The sequence below is a fragment of the Chelmon rostratus genome, chromosome 12 (assembly GCF_017976325.1).
Source record: "Chelmon rostratus isolate fCheRos1 chromosome 12, fCheRos1.pri, whole genome shotgun sequence".
NCBI classification, from domain to species: domain Eukaryota; kingdom Metazoa; phylum Chordata; class Actinopteri; order Chaetodontiformes; family Chaetodontidae; genus Chelmon; species Chelmon rostratus.
In genome coordinates this window covers 2,986,771-3,008,291 of record NC_055669.1, presented here as the reverse complement: position 1 = coordinate 3,008,291, position 21,521 = coordinate 2,986,771, and the positions used below count along the sequence as shown (strand labels likewise).

Genomic DNA, 21,521 nt, shown 5'->3' with positions numbered 1-21,521 from the left:
TATATATATATATATATATATATATAAATACACACACACATATATGTGTGTGTGTGTATAGATAGATAGATAGATAGATCGATAGATAGATAGATAGATGTGGTGAACTTTGTGCACATAACGTCAAGATGCCAACGTACTTCAACACAACTACTGCATCCTGACAATCATTTCAGTTCACTTCATTCATCGATTTGCTCAACACTGTAGGAGACACATCCGATGTCTGGAAGCAGACCATCATTGTGAGGATCAATAACTACATTTGTACAGTAACTCGACTTTTTATCCATTTTACAGTTCAGTTTTCTTTACTATGACAGCCTCACAAAAGTGAAAGTAGAGGCGCAGTATTCAGTTTGTTTAATTAGCCCTTCTCTGTCAGCTCTTTAAGTGATGTTTTATTATCTATTTGGGTGAAACTCTCACTAACAGCTGTTTTTAAAAAGCAGTCTTAACCTGCACCGTTTTTTTTTTCTGTCAACTGATCATCCAAGTTGTGACAGGACCACGATCAAAGCATGAAGACTATTCTGATTCTGTTCAGACTCTCCTGATCCAGCCTGCATGATCCAACACTGAGGGGTGTTTATGTTGTTCATGATTTCCATAAATGAAGATGAGTTTTTATTTTGTTTGGTTGTTTTTTAATGGAGTTATCCACCTTTCAACCCTCCAACCCAGAGAGAAAGAGGAAAAAAAAAAAGAAAAAAATTTTAAAATACAAGTTATTAAAAAAAATACATTTGAGGAACACACTCGAAGCTACAAAACACAAACTTTTTGAACAACTCAAAAAGACAGAAAAAAACACAGGTTCCAAATTGTCTTTTTTTTAGTTACAAATTAAAACAGGAAAAAAAGCATAGTTTTCACATAAACATCTTTTTTTACTTTTGATTCTGGTGGTTGTGAGGTTTTCCTCTGAGGGTGAATGATTCTGAGAAGTACACAGAGTCTGATCTGTTGCAGGGAATAGACCAAGCCGCTCACGGTACACGTCCATCGACCCTAGGGAATAAAAACTTTATAGACTATGTGCAAGAGCTGCGTCTTCGTGTCCATGAAGTCTCTTTATGATGAGCTCGACAAAGTGTGCAGCGTGTTTGTACGTGTGTGTGTGTCCGTGTGTATGTTTTGTGTGCACGTGTGGTCCAACAGTCCCATTGCTTCTCATCCTTCCGTTGTTCTCTCTTCTGTATCTCCTCGGAAATACATGTCTCGCTCCTCTGAACCAGTCAGTAAGGAAGAAAAAAAACCAAAAAACAGAAAACTAGCCAGTCAGCCAATCAGCTTGCCTTGTACAGTCTATCAACTGGTCACTTGTTTCCCACAGCAGTTTGTGTTGATCCAGTTTCAGTTCAGTTTGTGACTGTAAATACATGAAGACGCCACCGCTGGCACAGCTAGTCCACATTTAAAGCTCCGAGGTGAACAGCAAACACATGTTACTCTGTCTGTCCGTCTGTCTGGCCAGTCCAGACCAGTAGAAACCAGTAGATCAGCTGAGCAAACATATTCTGCAGCCTGGTGGTCCGGCCAGTCTAGCCGACCCAAGGCAGACTACAGGACCTCCAACAGCTGAGGAGGAAGGTCAGAGGGAGACTGAGGGGGAGGAGAAAGAGAGGGTTATATGAAGAGGGCTAGAAACTGAGAGAGAGAGAAAGGAAAATGGTGAAAAAAAGAGAGCAGGGTTTCTCTCTCGTCTCTCGTTTTCATTTGTGTCTCTGGAGAGCTTTCCTCTTCCTCCTCTTGAAGAAACAGCAGCACCTACAACACACAAACCATCAATACCAGACAGCCCTTCCCTCAAATATCATGCAACATATATTTTCTCAATCAATCAATTGCACAGACACAATTTTCACATTACAGATTTCTGTATTTGAGTTTTCTTCTTTCCTCACTGGTCTGATGTGGCTTCGTTGGAAAAAGGTGTCACATACGTCCATCCACCAATCTTATTTAGCAGTACTTGAATCATGTGATGATTTTTTGGGTGCTTTTGATCAAAGCACACCCGTACAGTTCTGATGAAGCAGAATTTTTAACGGTTAGAAAAATAGACTTTTTGGGCTGTCAGCATCCTGCTGGTGGAGAGTCAACACTGCTTTTAGGGTAAAAACCAGTAGTACAAAGACTGATGGAGCCACAGGAAGTCTTGGTCTTGGATATTTTTGCAGTTACTGCTAAACAGTTAAAAACGGAGGTGCAGGAGCTGACATACTCTACGTTACCACAATGGTACTCTAACTTGTGTGAGTGTGTTCTTACTTGGTATCATCAGCCACTTCCACCTCTGCATTGGCTGTGATTGGTGCGTTGGAGTGTCCTGCAGTGGGGTCGTCTGTATTCAGCTCCCCATTGGTTGAACTCATCACCTGGAGGTGAGAAATAGAGGAGAAAGGGATGAGTACAAATATACCGACATCCTATCCTAGTGGGACAAAACTAAAACTTAAGACGAGCGTTACGTCCACATTAAGGCAGATGAATCTGAAAACGCTGTTCATGTGTGAGAACAACATGCTTCCACACTTGTGCTTTGCTGTCTTTTTAGAAATACTTCTGTTCCACACAGACATTCCAAATCAATAGAAAAGCAGATTCTTTACAGCCAAAAGGCAGCGTGACAAACAGAGGCCGGTCCACCTGCGTCCTGCTCTCCATCCTCACAAAGGGAAAGACAGTTTCCAAATGCAGCCAGCTTAATGTGGACGGCTCTTAATAGCCCACAAGAGCTGTGACACCCAGGGAAGCGTCACACCTTCAGAGATACAGGCAACGCCAACATTCATTTTGCTGCCATGCAAAGTAGCGGCACCTCTGCTTCATGACTGGCGGTGTTTTTGGTGCTCTGTTGACTTCACCTTGCAGAAATGATAACAAAAAGCAGTGGCGACTTTGTGGCCTTGAAATCCTTCAGCAGCCTAACAGCAGCAGCTCTGATGGCACATACATGCTGCAGCCGTTCCTTTAAGCAGCTCACTTAACACAATTTTCCTTTTTCTTTGAAATAGTCCCGTGTGTTTTTAAATCAACTTCGCCAAAGTCTCTGTCTCTCATCTACTTTATGCCAATACTGACGAGATGAAAATGCAGTATCATAACTGGGCTCTCTGTTCTCCTGGAGAAGCTTATTAAAAAAAAATGGGCCAATTCATCTATCAACACACATATTCAATACAACGTGTTACAGTCGTTGTTTATTTCAAACTATTGAGGTGTCAGTTGCTAATGTCAAATTTACTAACATGTCAGTCTCGGTAGAAATGGAAATGACACTGTCCATTAAAAACATATGTAGGATTAAACAGAGGCAAGTAAACACTGATAATACCACAATGTCCTGGATGACTTATTTGATACTGGTTCATGTGTGAATGTTCATATTATGACAGGATATCTGTGTGTGTGTGTGTGTGTGTGTGTGTGTGTGTGTGTGTGTGTGTAAAACACACTCGTCAATTTTATACATATAATTGCTGGTGTTGATGATTTTTTTGTATTTTCCCCACCCTTCTTTGTTTCAGTGTGGATTTTATATGCAACAGGCCTGTACTGTACAAATAAACCACAAAAATCACTCAAGGAAGACATGGCTTTGTTGAAACCTTCAACTACACTTACAAACTGCCACCAAATCATACTCCTCCAAGTGTTGCAAAATACAAAGGTGGCATATATAACGTGGCTGGAGTTGCACTATAGTTTAGTTTCACTATGCTCGTTTCCTGGACACAAATAACGATGAGAGAGACAATATATGGAGGATGACACTACTTCTTGCAAAGTAAGCCATCACAACAAGGTAACAGCTGAATGATTTTATCTAGTGGAAACTACTGGTGCTGCTAGTGCCTCAAAATGCACTAAATCCTAATGTGCTTCCAAATGGATTATGTCACATGTAAATTCTCAACAAATATAAACTTTCCAACACTAAATCAATCTCTGTCCGTGGTTTGATCCTCTCAACTCACCACAGGTTGCTCTAGTAACCACTAAATGAAACCCACACAATTAAACAAGAGCAATGGCATATGCTAAACTACTGTATTCACTAGAATGAAAAGCCAAATGCAGGTCGAACTTTTCTTCACTAAAGCTCCATGTAACACACAGAACCCAACCCCCCCCAACCACCAACTCACATGATCTCAGCCATAACTACCAACTAAACTTCTGCTAATTGTCTATTGTTTATTCTAGCTGTTGCTACAAACAGTTAAAGCCAAATCTCTTCTACCTTGTTACAAAAAGCAGTCTCTGTCAGCCAACCACCATCTGTACCCCTGGAGGTAGTCTCATTTATTTTAATGTTAATGGTAGTTTGTGAAAAGAAACTTTAACATCACTAAACAATGCTGAGTAAACCTAACATGGATAAGTGAAGATCTTATTTTGGACGTTCTACTACAATAGTTCCATGTGTGGGAATTACTGAGTTTGTGAGGAAACAGGCTTGAGGTCAGCCCTGCTGCAGAGACAGAGAAGGTCATGCAGACAGACAGACAGGTAGGCAGACAGACAGGAAGCCAGCAGAGCTAACCCTTCCTCTTAGTACCTGGACAGACCCGCCCAGCCTATCAGCAGTGAGATGGGAGCCCAGCAGCTCTCGATTGGTCACTGGAGTGGGCTGGGACTCACTGCCTTTCCCCTCTGGAGACTAGAGGAGACAGGAGGCCGATCGCAAGAGAAACGAGAAGGGAGGAGGTGAGGTGGTGGTGGTGGTGCAGCAGGGAAAAGGTGAATGGGACAGGTGAAACGGAAGAGTAAGGTCGCCATGGGAACAGGAGGAAGCAGGGTGGAGTAGAGTGGGAGAAGAAGGAAAAGAAGTAAGGCAAGGGAGAAGTGGAAAGATGAGCAGATGGAGGAGAGGAGCATACGGCAAGGAGAGAATGAGGAAAGAGTGAAAAAGGAAAGAGAAAAGAAATAGTGAGTACAGAGTCAGTACTTGGTGGTGGAGAACAGGAGGGTCAGCACTGCACTCAAGTGTGCAGCACAGTGAGAGTGCACACATGTGGAAGCCCCATGCAAAAGGAGGAGGAGGTGCTCCATTTTCTATGTTATCTTCACCTTCACCTTCACCTCACCTGCATCAGACCTCCTTGTTGAGTTTTCTGACACTGGTCAACAGAAAAAAGGGGGGAAGAGAACTATTACCCATCTTTGCCATGAAGCTGTGGGTTATGGAAAGCCAGCCCTCCTCTCCAGGCTTTGTGCTGTTTTACAGGAGTATTTGTGCTGCCTGTGAGGAAGCATTAACTAAAAGCCTAAAGTCAGAGAGCACCACAGATTACATGAAAGACTAAAATAACTGCCAGCAACCATGCATCACAAAATGAACAGTGATACTCGTCTCGTGGTTATTTTTTCATGGTGCCTGGCAGATGCTCAATTTTTACACACACTCCCTCAACTTTAGTTATTGAACTCAAAATTTGTGACAAAGACATGTAATGGAGGATATTTTACAGTTTAAATAAATAAATCTGAATGTCCAAAGTGACATCAGTGCACTGAAACAATGAACTTCACTGGAAAGAAGCAACGCCCCCTATCATTTCCAAGTGGTGTCACTGTTGTCAAGACAAATGGATCGCTTGTCACCCCGCATTTGTTTCCAATTTTCCATGAAAAAAACAAACAAACAATCAACACCACTTTGAAATAAGAAAAAGAAAGAAACATGTTCACTGAAGAGGTAAAGCAAAATTGTTATAATTGAGTGTGTATTGCTTCGCACAAGAACTAACCGCAGCTGGGGTTAGGATCAGGATGGGGGGTAAAGAAAAAGGATGAGTACATAGATTCATTTATTTAATCTAAAAAGGAGACATGAAAGCAGACAGAAACTGTGCCAGCCTGACTGGATCATCAGTCAGCCTTCAATTACCCACGAGATTGTAACCGCTGTCAGATAGAATTCAATAGTGAAAGGGAGGCTTACAGGGAATCAATCTAAACACTCATGGTGACATGATTCTATGGGCATTACATTGCACAATCAATATTCACTTAATAATGACATATTAACGTAACAATTACCCTAAGCAAAGAATTCATCCAATATATCTGTGATCAGCAAGTGTCGGTTGATTGATATATCGGTTGGGCTTGAATAGGCATAAAGCACAAGCCCAATTCCAAAACAGTTAGAAAGATGTGTAAAACATAATTAAAACAAAATGCGATAAATTGCTAATCCTTTCTGACGTGCATTCAAGTTATAACAGCACAGAGACAATATATTTAATGTTTGTATTCATCAACTTCACTGTTTTTTGGAAATATCTGCTAATTCTGAATTTGATGCAGCAACACGTTTCTATCAAGTTGGGACAGGAGCAACAACAGACTGGGGAAGCTGTGGAACGCTCCAAAAACACCTGTTTAGATCATTCCACATGTGAACAGGTTGATTGGTAACAGGTGATAGTATCATGATTGGGTATGATAGGAGCATCCTGGAAAGGCTCAGTGGTTCACAGCGAGGATGGAGCGAGGTTCAACACTTTGTGAACACATGATTATAGAAAGGATGTCACTACATGGGCTCAGGAACACTCCAGAAAACTCTCGCCTGTGAACAGTTTGCTTGCAAATTGTGTTTGTATTTACATTTTACACAGCAAATCTCCCTGCCCAGAGGCGGGTTTATTCTGTATGTTGTCTACCATCAGCTCAATGATGTGTCGGAAGCTGTGGAGATGGAATCCACTTTAACGGCTGTGGATGCAGTCTGACTACAGCTGCCATCCTCCCTGAAGAAGCAAACAATAATGTTTCAAAGCCAACTGTTGAGCCTACGGAGGGTGACCAACACTCAGTGTGTTCAGGCTTTTCTGTTGATCAGTGTCAAAACATATCTACTGTCCGCTGTGACTCCATATTGTAAAGCATGAAAAAGCCTAACCAGGGTAAATACTTAAACAGGCACTATTTACCATTATAGTTAATTACCGTGGTATTGAGTAATACGGAAAAAAGAAACAGGGTTTTTTTTTGTGAATCTAGTTCGGATCACTACAGCATTGCTCGCTTTTTGGCTGCTGGCTTTAGTGTTGATTGACAAAGAAATCCAGCAAGTTAACCCTGCAACAAGGCCAACCAGCTTTTCCAAAGTAGACTAACAAGAAAGTGAGAAAGAGGCAGGGCTGTGTGTGAGTGTGTGCACGGGTGTGTCTAACTTCTTAACTACATGGGCACATGCGCCGTTGGTTTGGACAGTTTGGCAAAAATGTACCGAATCTGTTCCAAACATTCAGACACTAGTAAAATCATGCGAACAGCAACACTAACTCGACCCTGTTGTGCTGTTGTTCAGATTGAGCGTGCGTACCTGATTTTTGGTCTGCGGTGCTTTCTCTCGGTTGCTCGTCTGAAGTGGAGTCTCACTGGCCACTGGCCCAATAGGAGTGGGCTAAACACACAGGAAGTGAGGTCAACATGGGATCAGAGTAAAGAAATACACAGATGGTTACATGGCATTTCTTTATGTGGACATCACATCCTATTTTTGATCTAATGGGTGAAGCTGTTATAAACTACTGATGAGGGGTGCAGCAGAAGCCCTGTGCGATAAACTCTTTTGTCATTAAAACCTGATTCCATCAAATGTAGAAGCTTAAGAGCGATGACGCTGAATGTTGCAGCATTGTGTACCACTCCAATTTTAAACCTCAGCCCTGAGCTCAAAGCTCACTTTATATGAACTTCAACACTGTTTCCTGCTGACCTCACACAAAGCAAGTCTACTCAGATTACAGTTCACTAAGCAACTTAAACATGGAGGAGGAAGTGCCTCTGACTCTCTGGAGGTATACGTCTAAGTTTATAGCATGACTTCATCACTTCTTGTTTACATGGTAGATGATATGATTATATATCACTGTTGAACTGACCTCTCAGAATTGGCCCTGCCCTAAACCCAGCAGTAAGTTCAGCTCAGACAGCTTAATGTGTGCATGCAACACAAAAAAAAACATCTCCACACTAACCAGTGGCTTTCCAGTCCAGTCATACTGGTAGTCAAAGATGTATCCGTTTCTGTCAAAGAGGTCCGTAAAGAGTTTCCTCAGATAGTCGTAGTCCGGCTTCTCAAAGAAGTCGAGCCGACGCACGTACCGCAGATAGGTGGCCATCTCTTCTGTTACAGACACACAGGCACGCAAACATTCACACACACGTACATATTCACACACAGAGACACACACAATTTGATCAACACTCGCTCGCCTGAGCATACATGCATCAGGTACACAGAAGCACCACTCTTCTGCAGAATGTGTGTGTATACGAACCTGGGAAGCTTTCACAGAGGACTTCAATTGGTGTGTCTCTCTTTGTGTCGCCTATCTTCTGATAACGCTCTTTCAGAGTGTCAGCCTAACAAGACAGAGACGGGGAGGAATTCAATCACAACAGGAAACTGAGGACAGACGTCCACGCTTGAAAGGAATGGGGGGGGGGGAACAAAGACGACTGTGCTGATGAACACACTGGATGGTTGGTCAGCTGCCTGCTCACCTTGAGTCCCTGCCAGGGTAGGCTGCCTCGCAGGAAGTACATGAACATGTGGCCTAGCGCTTCCAGGTCATCCCGCCTGCTTTGCTCTGAAATAACAGACCAACAACAAAGGCTTCAATGGCTGGACTAAATCACTGGTGTTAAATTCAACACCTCTGATGCCAAGAACACAAACACTATGCTTCAACACCCAGTCTGCTTCTTACAATACCACTGCTGTGAGAAAGGCCAGCACACTCCCCACGGTCTCATTCCTGTATGGTACTTCAACTAAATCATCACTAATCATTTCCTAATGGCATGATGATATTTTAGAATGATTAACTTTTACAAAATGTTTGACATTGCAGCAAACAACCTTCAGCTCAGTACTTTTCCTATCTGGCTGGTCACTCCCTCACTGTGTTGCTTTCAATCCACTGGTTCAGGACAGACTTTACTGGTCTGTCGACAGATGCAAGCTGTTAAGCAGGTCTGTAAACTCAAGTGGGATGAAAAAGGTGAAAATAATGAAACGCCCTTGCATAATTTGGGGATTTCGGATTTCTCTTACAAGGCTTTAGACAATATGGTATGGCTAAATGATTTGGATTAGAGTATTATTATAATGTAGCACAAGGGAGCAGCTCACCTTTCCCCAGGTGTGTATTGATGCTCATATATCTAGCAGTTCCAGTCAAACTCTTGTGTTCTCTGTATGGGATGTGTTTCTTGGTCTCTGGGTCAATGTATTCTTTCGCCAGGCCAAAGTCTATGATGTGGATGGTGTGTTGCCGCTTGGAGCCAGGCCGGCCCACCAGGAAGTTCTCAGGCTTCACATCTCGATAGATCAGGCTTCTGGTGTGGACAAACTCCATACGGGTTATCTAAGGAGCAAAAAAGGCAGAGTTAAGAAATCCAGCAGTGAACTACGAGTGTTTTTAAGGTTAAAGGAAAAAAAAGGGTTTTGTCTTACCAGTTGTATGGCTATCATGAGTACAGTCTTTAGAGAAAAGGTCCGGTCACAGAGGTCAAACAGATCTTCTAAGCTGGGTCCCAGCAGCTCCAGGACCATAGCATTGTATTTACCACATGGTCCAAAGTAAAACACCTGGGGTACACCCTCTGGATGGACAATTAAAGAACAGGAGTTGGACAGAGGCACATTTATATATAAACACCATACACTGATCAAATATCAATCATCACTCTACACATTATGAGACATGACTGTAAAGGCTCCCCCAGTATGTAATGGCATTAATTCCCACAGACAGCAGGCAAACTGTGCAGGGAAGACAGACAACAGCTAGAGACCGCCATGCTGCATTTTATCCTGAGGTGAGTTGATATGAGTTGATATTGTGCGGCTCACAATGTAATATTAAGTACAGCTAAACAAAGTCCCAAGTCAAAACCAACAAGCCCCACATCATGTCCAAGTCCTACATTTTGACTTTTCCAAACAAAGTGGTGTCTACAACAAATTTAAGGACAGTTAATATATTACAAATATAAATGTAGAGATAATACGGTTTAAAATGTAAATTAATTAGTTTCAAACAAACATTTTTAACTGCCCACAGTCATATTTACATCTGAATTTGATCATCTAAGGTAACAATGTGACTCGCTGTGAGGACATCAAGTCATTCCAAGTCAAGTCCAAGTGGTGTCATGAGTCGTTGGTGTTCAAGTCAAAGTTTAGTTATGTGTCCTCACTGACTTCAACTTTTCTGCGATCATCTCATCTATAATGAGTCCAATTCAAGTCCAAGCCATGTGACTTGAGTCCACACATTTGTCTTATGGCAAGTCTACACAGGAGCCGAGTCTGAGGAAATATATGTTTCTATTTTAAACAATCCAGTTCCCTACACAGGCTATGCAATGGCCTGTATTTTTTAACATGAAGAGCTTCATGTTTCAAGTCTAGCCCCTTCTGTTTTATGTATGTAACTGCAGTGACAGTATGTGGGTTCTGTACGCTGCCAGATGAAGGTGAGCAACACCTGAGTCCATCCTGTGTAGATACAGGTGAGGACTGAAGCCGCTGCTACAGACATGCTGCTTTTCCTACGTAGGCTGCATCGACACAATGCAAAAATATTTTACTTTATGCAGTCACAAGCGGTTAAGTTGTAACTGCTGAGACCAGGAGTTGAATAACCAATAGAAATTCTTCCAGCTTGTGTTTCAATTAACATAACTTGTCAGGTGGGAAACCCATCAAGACGTCTGGGTACTTGTTGCAGTGCTAACTACTCATACTGGTTGGTCTGGGTGGGGGGATAGCATGAAACTCCCATGAACATGTGGAAAACAATGAGAGGCCATGTCCACAGGACAGCAGTGCATAGGAAATGCACTTCCAACATTTGACAAACATCTCAAAAAATCAGCAAAAAGAGAATAATATGAACTTCTCTGGAGAACTCAACTTAAAGTCTTATTTGGTAGTTGGCATTAATGTATATGCCACACACAGCTTCAGTGTCTTAATAATCGTTGGTCACATGCAAACCCTTCTGTTTAAACTTGACTGAGTAGAAAACCTGAGGTGGTAGTTCTCACCTGAACTTCCCAGCTGTTTGTAGAAGCGATATTCTAGGTGGAGCTGTGGCGCCCGTGACTTGATAGGCTCCTACAAAGGATGATTATTAAAGAATAATTCTTTGTCATACAAAAGAGATGAAAAAGAGAGAAAACCTAAAAAACATAAGAAACATTTTTTTGACAATACTAACAAATGAAGTGTGCTGCCCTACAAACTACATACAGAGAAATTATTTTTACCAGTTTGATAGCCACATATTCATTGGTGTACAGGTTCTTTCCAAGTCGCAGCTCTCCAAAGTTCCCACAGCCGATCTTCTTTCCGACCCGGAAGTTTGGTCCAACCATTAGAACCCCGGAGTTGGAGCCGGCACCGCGGCTACCGTGCCCTGATCGACTCCCTGTCTTCCCAGACATCCTTTTCCCCTCCTCTGTCTCCCCCTTCCCCCCTCCTCCTCCTCCTCCTCCTCCTCCACCCCCCCCCCCCCCCCCCCCCCCCCCCCCCCCCCCCCCCTACTCCTCGCTTGTCAAAGTCCATCAGTTTGTGGTAGCCTGGCCTCTCCACGGTTAAGCTGATTCCATGCAACCAAAACAACTACCAAAACAACAGCCTAGCGGCGTGACTCCAAGACTTCTGTATGGTCTACGCTGGGCTAAAATTTGAATTAAACTGGGGTTTGGGTTTGACTGTAAAGAGGGCAGGAACTGCGCTGTGGCAGTTTAAGCTAAACTGGGACAGACTTGAAATAAATTCAAAGTAAAGAAGTTGATCTCATGCTGGACCACAGCTTAGTTAGGCTGTGCTAAAGAGTGCTTTGTACAAAACAAAAGTGATAAGGGCTGATGAGAGTAAAGCATGAAGCACAAGCAAAAATTGATGATTGTTGGGTGGATGGATGACTAAATGAAGGAGAAATGAAAAGATGATGGGGTAAGGGGGCACCACTACCAACTAGTTTACACCCCCTTGTAGGGGCCAGAGATGATGATGGAGGGGAGGGTAATGGCCCGATCTGTCACCATACGTGGCTAGCCATATGCTAACATGCTATATGAAACTGGGAAGCTATGCTAGCTTCAGGCTCAGACATAGCAGTCCACCATGACGATACCCTTATACCTAACCTCAGAGCAGACTTTGACAGCAAGTGTGTTGAGTTTATCAAAAACTGAAGGAATTCAGAGGTTCCCCTTTTTTACATCTGATATTCGAGTATAACTAAACACTTTAGGTGTTTGATTTATTGCCATATGTCTTGGTTAGTTAGTTTTAGAGCATGTGCTGCTATAAATGCTGGACCTCCGTACTTGTCCACTGTCACAGAGGCTGTTAATCTATCACACAGAGGCGTGGTCCAATAGAGCACCAGGTGACGCTTTGGCCCCTCGGTGTGAAGAAAGCTGTGTACCAAGGTTTCAATGTACCACCTGAAAGACATTCAGAGAAAAAATAATAGATCAGACTGGAGTGATTTCATAAAGCAGAACCATATTTTTGTATGTATTTGTTTGGCTTCTTGAACCTTTTTAGCTCAAGTAAAACAGCTTACAGTTCCTGTAGCCAACAGACTCTGTCCTATTTAAAAAGGATACTCTGACATATGATTTTAGTGGAAAAGATCTTAGATGCCTTAGCAATTGAAATATAATGGGTGGGACAGCCGGCCAACAGGTTGTCAGTAACCGATTCCGTTTTGAAAATCTAACAAAATAAGTTTTTGCTGTATTTTGGAAGCTTATAAGTTTTAACTTTAAAATTCAAAACAACAACCAACTGACAGCATTTGGCCTTTCTAACAGAAAACCAGGCCAGATCTTCCTCCAGGAGGACAGGACATGTTCTCTAGCGTTTCTGATTTCCTCTTCTAATAATAACACTCATTCTAGCTACTCCAATTCCTTCCTTTCCTCCTCTGAGTTTTCCTCTGCACTCAATTCTTTCCTTTTACATTGACTCTACCTTCACCCGTCCTTTTCTCACATCCCTTCTCCTCCCCTTCTTCCTGCTCTTTATGCTACAACAGACTGATAAATGGCAATGCATGTGTTTTTATTAGGATCTAACGATGCAGGTAGAAGACAAAGCATACATGAGTCAAGCACCATTGCCCCTTTACTTAAAAGTAATCAAACTTTGTTGTTGGCCAAGAGATATTCTTCTATTCAGCTATCATTATTGGTCTCTATAAACACAGCTTATTTGAGCCAATTAGTTAAATTCTGAGTCAGCTATATGACTTCAGTTACATGCACACTTCTAAACTGCAACTCCTTGTGCTGATTATATATACTGTAACTCTGAGGCAATTACCGACACTTTAAAAACTGCAGATCAGGTCAAAATAATTAAGGCTGAAAGTAACATCGTTTAAAAATAAATATCCACCAAGAATCTTATTAGTTCTGTCCTGTTTGAACAATTATGTATAGAGCAAATTACTGCAATACATGGTAGAGAATTACATCCACTTACTAAACTTCAGCATAAGGCCTTGTAATTTTTTGCTCAGTCTCAAAACACTTCAAGACAATCTGTACACATTCAATTAACAACAATGGATTATACAGTTTCAGACGATCTGTCCAAAATTTATTGGTAAGTATCACGTTAGCTGACAGCTCCACAACTGAATTTTAAAACAGAAACGATTGTCTGAACAACAGATTCAAGTTAAGTTAACACACAGTCAATGGGAATTAGCATTTTCTGTTCATGGAAAAGATGACACCATTCAGTTAGAGGTACAACAAAGGCTTCATCCCACACTAACGTATGTATGTTCAGGGTGTTCCTGGCATTGTCGTCAAGCAACCTCAGAATAATAGTTCACTGTGCAAGAGGTTCAGGACCACTTCAATACTCATGTAATGACATGAAGGACACAGAGAGAAGGATAACCCTGAGGAGGTGGAGGAGGAAGTGTCTGAGATAGTGGACAATGCTGAGTATGTCTCCTATGATGTCATGGACAGGAATAACATGACCCCTGAGCCCCTGTAAGGAACAGCAACATGTATGAACATGTGCAAAATGACCCAAACCGTAAAATCACAACATAAATGTCATCACGTACCACTGTGGTCTCACAAACAACTACACAGGCCGATCACAATCTAGTCAGATATTGACATTCTGCTTTCATCCAACCATTATAGCTAGAGGCACCCCACACAGGATATTTGAGGCCAAGAACAGTTGCTGAATGCATGTAAATGCTGATACCAATCTATGAACACAGCGGGATTCAGAGGGACTTCAAAGCTATGTGAAACAACTTGAACTACAGTGCAGCTGCGTCAACTCTTTGCCTGAGAATTTAATTTGTTGTTGTTTGCACTGTGCTCAGCCAAGTTTATCAAATGAGGGAATTGAGCTGCTCTAAACTTAGCAGGATTGCTAAAATCAGATTCCATAATAAAATTAAACAGCTTTTTGTCCTGACTGAAGTTAGAGCTATGCCTTTAATTACATCCGCTGTCGCAGGTCAAAAACTGTTTTTCCCCTCCCACAGAGGCCTCTGTCAGATTGAGCAACTCACACGAAAATCAATGCTGTTGTATAGGCCACACATGACATAGGGTTAGGCCTGCTCAAAGTGAGAGGCAACATCACTCCCACACACTATCCTTTGCTCAGCTAAAAAAGGAGTTTGCAACTCTTGCATGAATATAATATGAAAGACTGAGGTCTTGTATGAGCTAGCTGTGTTTGCTTTTTATATCTTTCAACAAACTCTAAGGTGACAAATTATTGCACAAGTTTGACTTTCTCTACTGTAACTTTTCACTCATGCAGTTAATTGGGAAACATATGTAAAAATACCTTTGTATTAAAACTCTTTTAAGGACATATCAAATACCATCAGTAAGCCTGGTGTCTTAAGGTACATTTTCAGGTTAACTGGTCATTTTTAAGACTATACAGGTATTGAAAACCGTACTTGTCAGGCAGTTAAATGACGACACCTATCTTTGTATCCAAAACTGAGTCACTGTCTGCAATTATTTGCGTCATGGTCCCCTATCATCTGACTATATCAACCTGAGCAGTGAAAGTTTAGCATGCAGCTTCAAACACAACAGTGCCCACTAAACAGCATGCCGCAGGCTACAAACCTGACCTCAATTACTAAGCAACTGGGACAACAGATTCTACAGTTCCTCCATATGATGAAAAATCTGATGCAACAGTTTTTTAAAGATGCCAATTTAGAAACCACTTATTTAAAGAAAAGAATTTGCCTAGAGCCTCACAACTTATACCCCATGCAACGTATACACTATGCATTTTTATGGACAACAAAAAGTTAGTTTCATATAATAGTAATCTGATCTGTACAGTGCAACACAACAATAAATTACTTTAATTACAAGTGGAAATAAAATCAGTAGGTGGTGATATATGTGCTAAGAGGTTTCTATATACAGTTCATTTATGATCACCCTCAGTTTGAGCTCAACTCCCTAAGCTTTTTAATCTATGAAAAGTTTAAGAAATCATCTCATCATGAAATTCATTAAATCATAATGTACTAAAAAAAAACGTGCTCTGTACAATTGCCGAGCGATTAATTATAAAACAATAGTAGAACTGTACAAGGGCTTGTCAATAAATATCAATGTATGACCATTTACAATTTACCATCTCTGCTCTAATGGTGGTCAGTGGTGATCTATACTCGCTATCTAATTTCTGTTACTACATTTCTACCTTTACTGTTGTCTCTAGGTTTCCAGTACACCGTGTCCTACATTATTGTTGCTGACAGTGTTAGGTATGCTGTACAAAATTTTAAATGTACAGCCCTATCGAAGGTTTGCCATTTGGGCATCAATGGCGCCTTACAGTATCTGGCGAATGAGTGCATGCAGGACTGGTAGTCCTGATAGGTACAGAAGCCTTTGCCCTTATAATCAATCTGTTCATTTTAAGATCTTCTCAGCAGCTTTTGAGATTTTAAGGGGAAATACAGTATATAACTGTACCAACATGGCCTTTCTCACCACCCACACTTCAATGGTTAACTTTGCTGTACCCCCTCTTACTCGTCTCTAAATATGACTTTACGTACTAGTGAATACTTCAAAGGCAACCTGGGAGACTGTATAGGGCAGCTTTCTTCAGGATCGTCGCTAGCTGTCACATTTCAAATTTTGGAACAGAAAGCTGTTCAGGTAATGAGCTGTGTGACCAAAGGAGCCCGAGTTTGTAAGTGGAGCTAACGTTAGCTGATACGACTGCAGCAGATTTCAACATTCAAGAACCAGCGACTGTTCAACCTGATAACTATACGCCTACAGTTGCTATCCGACGTTAGCTGTTAGCGTATTTTGGAAAATCTAATTATGCGGTGTTATCGCATGTCAAACTCTCAATCGAGCTAGGCAACGCAGGAAGTTAGGTTTAGGCCACAGTAGTTTGTGTGTGAGTGTTTGGCCTCAGTGTAGCTTGACAACGTTAGCTTCATTGAAACAAACTTGAAATGGCTAAGTGCAGAGAATGCAGCAGCAAATCAAACGGAGGAATGCCAGAGAATAAAACACCAAAACTGACGTACTGAAGTGAATTGGACAGCTAGTGAAACATATCAACAACTAGCTACACAGCTAGCGTTTACTAGCCTATATGGTCGCAGAAAGACGTAGCCTGATATCAGCTAACGTTGGCTAACATGTTAGCCAGCCAGCCAGCTAACTAGCCAATGTTGGCTAACGCTGAATTTCTGCCCATACAGCCATTCATAAACAAAGCTAGCTAATTCAGCAAATTAATTTATCCAAAGTTTAAGAAAGAAGTTACGTACCCAAATAGATTTTCATTTGGTTGCTATTCTTCTACGTAGGAATAAACTGTTCTCATTTTCTTCGTCTCGTTTTCCTGCTCATCTCTTTTTCTGTGGATGTTTGGCTAACCAGCTGAAAAGCCTCGCCAGTGACCATAATGCAATTTACGTAAATGGAGATCAGCACGGGGCGGTAAAGGGAATGGGCGAGCGTAACCTGCTTTGAAGAATACCAACAGAAAATCTGTGTACGCGCGCGTCGGTTTGTGTAAGTGTGCGTGAGAGAGGGTCACGCACACTTTTATTTGCAGAGAAAAGTTATTTTTCTTTTCATCATCACTTTCTGAAATCACTCTGTGTGTTTTTCATACGTTGTCTGTTCTACTTATCTTTAACCTCTATATATTGTTGCTTTGGCTCAGCACTCCAGCACATTGAAATTGAAATGAGAAAAAATGACATATTTGGTGAATAGTGTAGAAAGCCATTTATAGATATTCCCTGTTTCATGACACCAAAAGAAATTTGAAGAATTTACATGCATCCATGTTTACAGAATCTCATCATATATAATATTTTGACAAAATCCTTTGCAGCCATTTCAGTCTGAGAGCCACAATCTTTTCTCCTGATGCTCTGCCACATTTGTGCCATAGCCTTCAGTCCTTGCTTGTTTTGGGGTTTTTTTGTCTTCAGTTTGTTCTTGATTAAGTAAATCACACACTATTTGGAATAACGTGTGGTACAGGCTTGGCTGCGTAATATGGATATGAACCAAGGTTGGATTGTTAACCAGGCAAAGTGGGCAACTGCTCCAGGGCCCCAGGTGCCCCAAAAGCCCTTGTTCACAGTAAATGTCAACTGGTTGTTTGGAATTTCTTTCACTAAAATACAATCAATAAAGGCTTATTCTCAATGATCCTAATCTTGCGGCCCTGTTTTGTAGATAGGCCCGGTGTCGCAATTGACAGTAGTTTAAAGACTTAAGTTTATAATGTGCTTAAATGGTCCATTTTCTTAAAAAAAAAAAAAAAAAAAAGTAAAATTAACCAATTTTCTGTTTGGAACACAAAGACCTGGAGCAATTTAGGGTTCTGGCGTTGGAGTACTGGTGCCTTCCACCATCTCTGCATATAAACTAATGGTTTGGGGAGTGTGGTTGGCAACAGGGGTCCAACAACAAAAGATATTGCCCAGTATTTAAAATTAAAGTCACCACTTTAAGTTCATAGTTAAATCTTTTCATTTCCAATGTCTTTTTGATATGATGGATCACAAAAAAGGGCTTCCTGTTATTGTACTAACATCAGCACTAATGTTCACCCCACTGCACTCTCTAATGCGTTTCAACGCTGCAGCTTACGTGGGGATTTTTTTCTTACTAACACCTACCATATATGCAGGTTGATAACAGTAATGTTGTGGTCAGTGTTATCAGCAGAAACCTTTTCTGCTATGGGTATCGCAGCGTTCATCGACTCAGAAATGCAGAACTGTACATCCTGTCTGGGACTCAGGTCTGCAGGTTCTGTCAGTCAGATGGTGACAGACAGGTGACAGAAAAGATGAGAAAAGCATCAGACATGTTGTTTCTGCTCATGTGTTTGCTGAACTGGACTAAAACTGAAGGTGAGGAGTTTTTTTTGTAAATATAAAATCATCATTATTATTATTATTCAATGTATTTATTATGATTATGTATTTATTTGGGTATTTGATTTAGTAATAAATAAAATGATAACAACAGTTCTATTCATAGAAATCTGTCTCTTATTTAGTTGTTCCTATGTCTCTTTGTTATTGGTGTTGATCTTCGTGTTTGATTGTACACACAATATCAATAAAAGATAGCATAAAAAGAAAACAGATAAAATAGTGTATATACTGTATTTGGAACTCACTGAATGCTTACAAAAGGGTCTTAATACACCAAAGTACTTATTACACATACAGTAAAAAAAATACTTTCCACATCTAGTATATTTCAGAATATAAAAAAGTTGACAAAATAAAATGTCCCCAATGCACATAACATTTGAAGTGGACTGATTATATTTTGGATCTGTTTGCACGCTTACTATCAAATGTACATTGTAGCCAAAATATATTTTGAATAGGCTCTGTTCTGCTCATGCATACATTGTTTGATCCATTTTTGAGATGTATATTATTCACATGGATGTGTTTATGTGTTACAGGAGATGTGGACATGAACATCAATAAAATATGCTGTATATTAGATATACAGTAAAATATAGAAATTGTCCACCTTTTATGTCTGACCAATGTTAGTTGTCTTAGTGAACATATACCAACAACAGGTAATAGTTAATATATAGGGCAGATTAATGCCTTTTTTTACAGAAGACCATAGAATACATTTTGATTTGTCACTGCAATAAAAGCATATTAAGTAATATAATATAAATATAAATAATAAAATAAGTGATGGCTGAATTGTTTGTAACTCCTCTTATTGTTCATGCTGTCACTTACAAGGACATTTTAATGTTATTAGTAACATCTTCGCTTTTCCTACTGTGAAAATAAGCCAAAACATCTGTCCTGCTCGGTTTTGTCATTATTAGAACTCTCTAATATCCAAGTTGTAATATGTTTCTGAACTCTAAATTTTTATTCATTTTTTTTACCACATTGTTGCTTTTTATGAAATTTCCTTTGAGCTTCTTGAGCTAACAATACATCACTACATCACTCAATCCTACTGACCTAAAAAAGTATTTTCCAATATATTTCATACAAATGAGACCCAGTAAAAAATCCAGACTGCTTTAGAAACTCAAGAGAGTTGTTGTGTGATTATATTTGCTCAACAGAGTCATTTTATCCTTTTATGTTATGTCTTCTTTCACTGTCTGTGCTGTAGGTCACTGCAGTGGACCTATTGTGAGTATTTTTGGAAAGGATAGGGTGCTTCCAGCTGGAGAGGGCTTCACCCTGACCTGTGAGTTCATATGTTTAAAACCCCAACATGTTGCACAGCTGTGGAGGGACAGTGGACACGAGGTAGGTTTTAAAACCATTTCTCTGATATTACTAATTCAGTACATCATGACTTGAGCTCTTAGGTCTAAGCCTACTGAAACTGAGTGCACCCTTGATCATGCAAGTCTTCCCTTCTTGTTAAGGATGATGACATTGATTTTGGTTGGGTACATGGTTTGCACCACCTTGTACATTGGGTGTGTCAGTGCACCATAACATCACTGTTGGGTGTGGTTATACTGTAGGTACCGCCAAGACCCCACAAGCAGTGAGGGCAGTGAACGCTGCTTTTCAGCCAGTCAGTGCTGGTGCCAAAGTGTATCATATCACATTAACTGTATCTGTCTCCCAGGACAAAGTGTCCCTTGTCAATATTACTTCCAGCCCCCCCAGTGTGACTGTGGTCCTGAGTATCAGCTCTGCTACAAAGGCAGACACTGGTCATTACTCCTGCATGACCCAGCCGCCCCACACAATCAGCCCTCAAGTTCTGATTCAGATAGCAGGTAAGATGCAGCTGAATAGTAACAGCACCGTCCTTTGAAGTTTTACTTCACAGGATCACTTTAAAAATTTTATTTCACAATGTACTTTTAATGAGTGTGCTGTCACTGGTCTGTCACCTTTCAGCCAATCACATGCCCCCTCCCTCTTAAGATAGCAAGCTCAACAACTGCTGTTGATTTTTGCAGGTTAGCTCCTTTTAGCTAGAGCAACAATATCGAAATAATTCTGAATCAACTCACCAAAGCCTGCTGCTGTAAAGACACAGCGCACCGCAACTAAACCTCTTTAGTTTTTAGGTCTTAGCTTACACACAAGCTGACTATCTAGCCGGCTAACTTGTGGGCTTGAAGCAGTGTTAGCATTACAAGCAAACTCACAACCACGCCTAGCTACTTAACAAGCTTTGTATTTAGAATGTGCAGCCTTCTCATGCTACATAAATAAAAGAAGTCATCAGTGTCTGCGTGTGTCCTGTGCTGATTTACAGCACCAGCTCTAGTTAGCTGAATCACAACAACTTTGACACTGTTGTTGCTCTATCTTACAGGTGCTAGCTGGCTAAATCTGGCAGCAGCATTTGTTGGGCTCACCTGCTTAAGAGGAGCAGGAAATAATGCAATGAAATACATGAAATAAAAGCGGCCAAAGTCAAATTGTTATTATTGTAATGAAATAAATATAGACAAAAGGCATTTTGAAGTAAAAATGGTGTATATTTTACAGAATTCATTCATATGACTATTTTGTGATTATTTATAATATTTAATTTTGAACATGATTAACCGTCCACTCTCCAGATAACCTGATACCATCTACCCTGGCTACACCCAGCCCCACACAACATGACTGCCCTCAACAGCACGGCAGTGCAGCAGGTGAGAGCTCACAGCCATGTAATAATAATAATAATAATAATACATTTTATTTGGAAGCGCCTTTCAGAACACTCAAGGACACTTTACAGAGCGGGTAAAACACAAATAACACAGGATAAATACAAGCACAATAAAAAACACAAATACACAGGATAAATACAAGCATGATAAATAAAACCCAACAAGTAAAATCAAGCAACAAGGAGAAGTGTAGTTATAAAGAGAAGGCAGTCCGGAACAGATGAGTTTTCAGTTTGGATTTGAAAATGGGGAGAGAATCAGT

General features: G+C 40.8%; 1 protein-coding gene across 3 annotated transcripts; it reads right to left on the bottom strand.

Moving 5' to 3' along the window:
* Positions 1 to 640: 640 nt before the first annotated feature.
* On the bottom strand, positions 641 to 11,505 carry LOC121614580 (casein kinase I-like). 3 transcript variants are annotated; one of them, XM_041948521.1, is made up of 11 exons: positions 11,308 to 11,505; positions 11,086 to 11,155; positions 9,488 to 9,636; positions 9,164 to 9,398; positions 8,533 to 8,618; positions 8,307 to 8,391; positions 8,004 to 8,149; positions 7,346 to 7,426; positions 4,568 to 4,669; positions 2,275 to 2,381; positions 1,709 to 1,770 (listed from the first exon to the last, which is right to left on the bottom strand). In XM_041948521.1, exons 1-11 carry the CDS (start codon positions 11,482 to 11,484, stop codon positions 1,716 to 1,718), a joined length of 1,293 nt encoding a protein of 430 aa, XP_041804455.1. In that variant the 5' UTR covers positions 11,485 to 11,505; the 3' UTR covers positions 1,709 to 1,715. The 3 variants fall into 3 exon arrangements, with proteins under 3 accessions (XP_041804453.1, XP_041804455.1, XP_041804454.1); XM_041948520.1 differs by lacking the exon at positions 4,568 to 4,669; XM_041948519.1 differs by lacking the exon at positions 4,568 to 4,669 and having other exon boundaries at positions 641 to 2,381; positions 8,004 to 8,152; positions 11,308 to 11,487.
* Between the last annotated feature and the right edge of the window lie 10,016 nt (positions 11,506 to 21,521).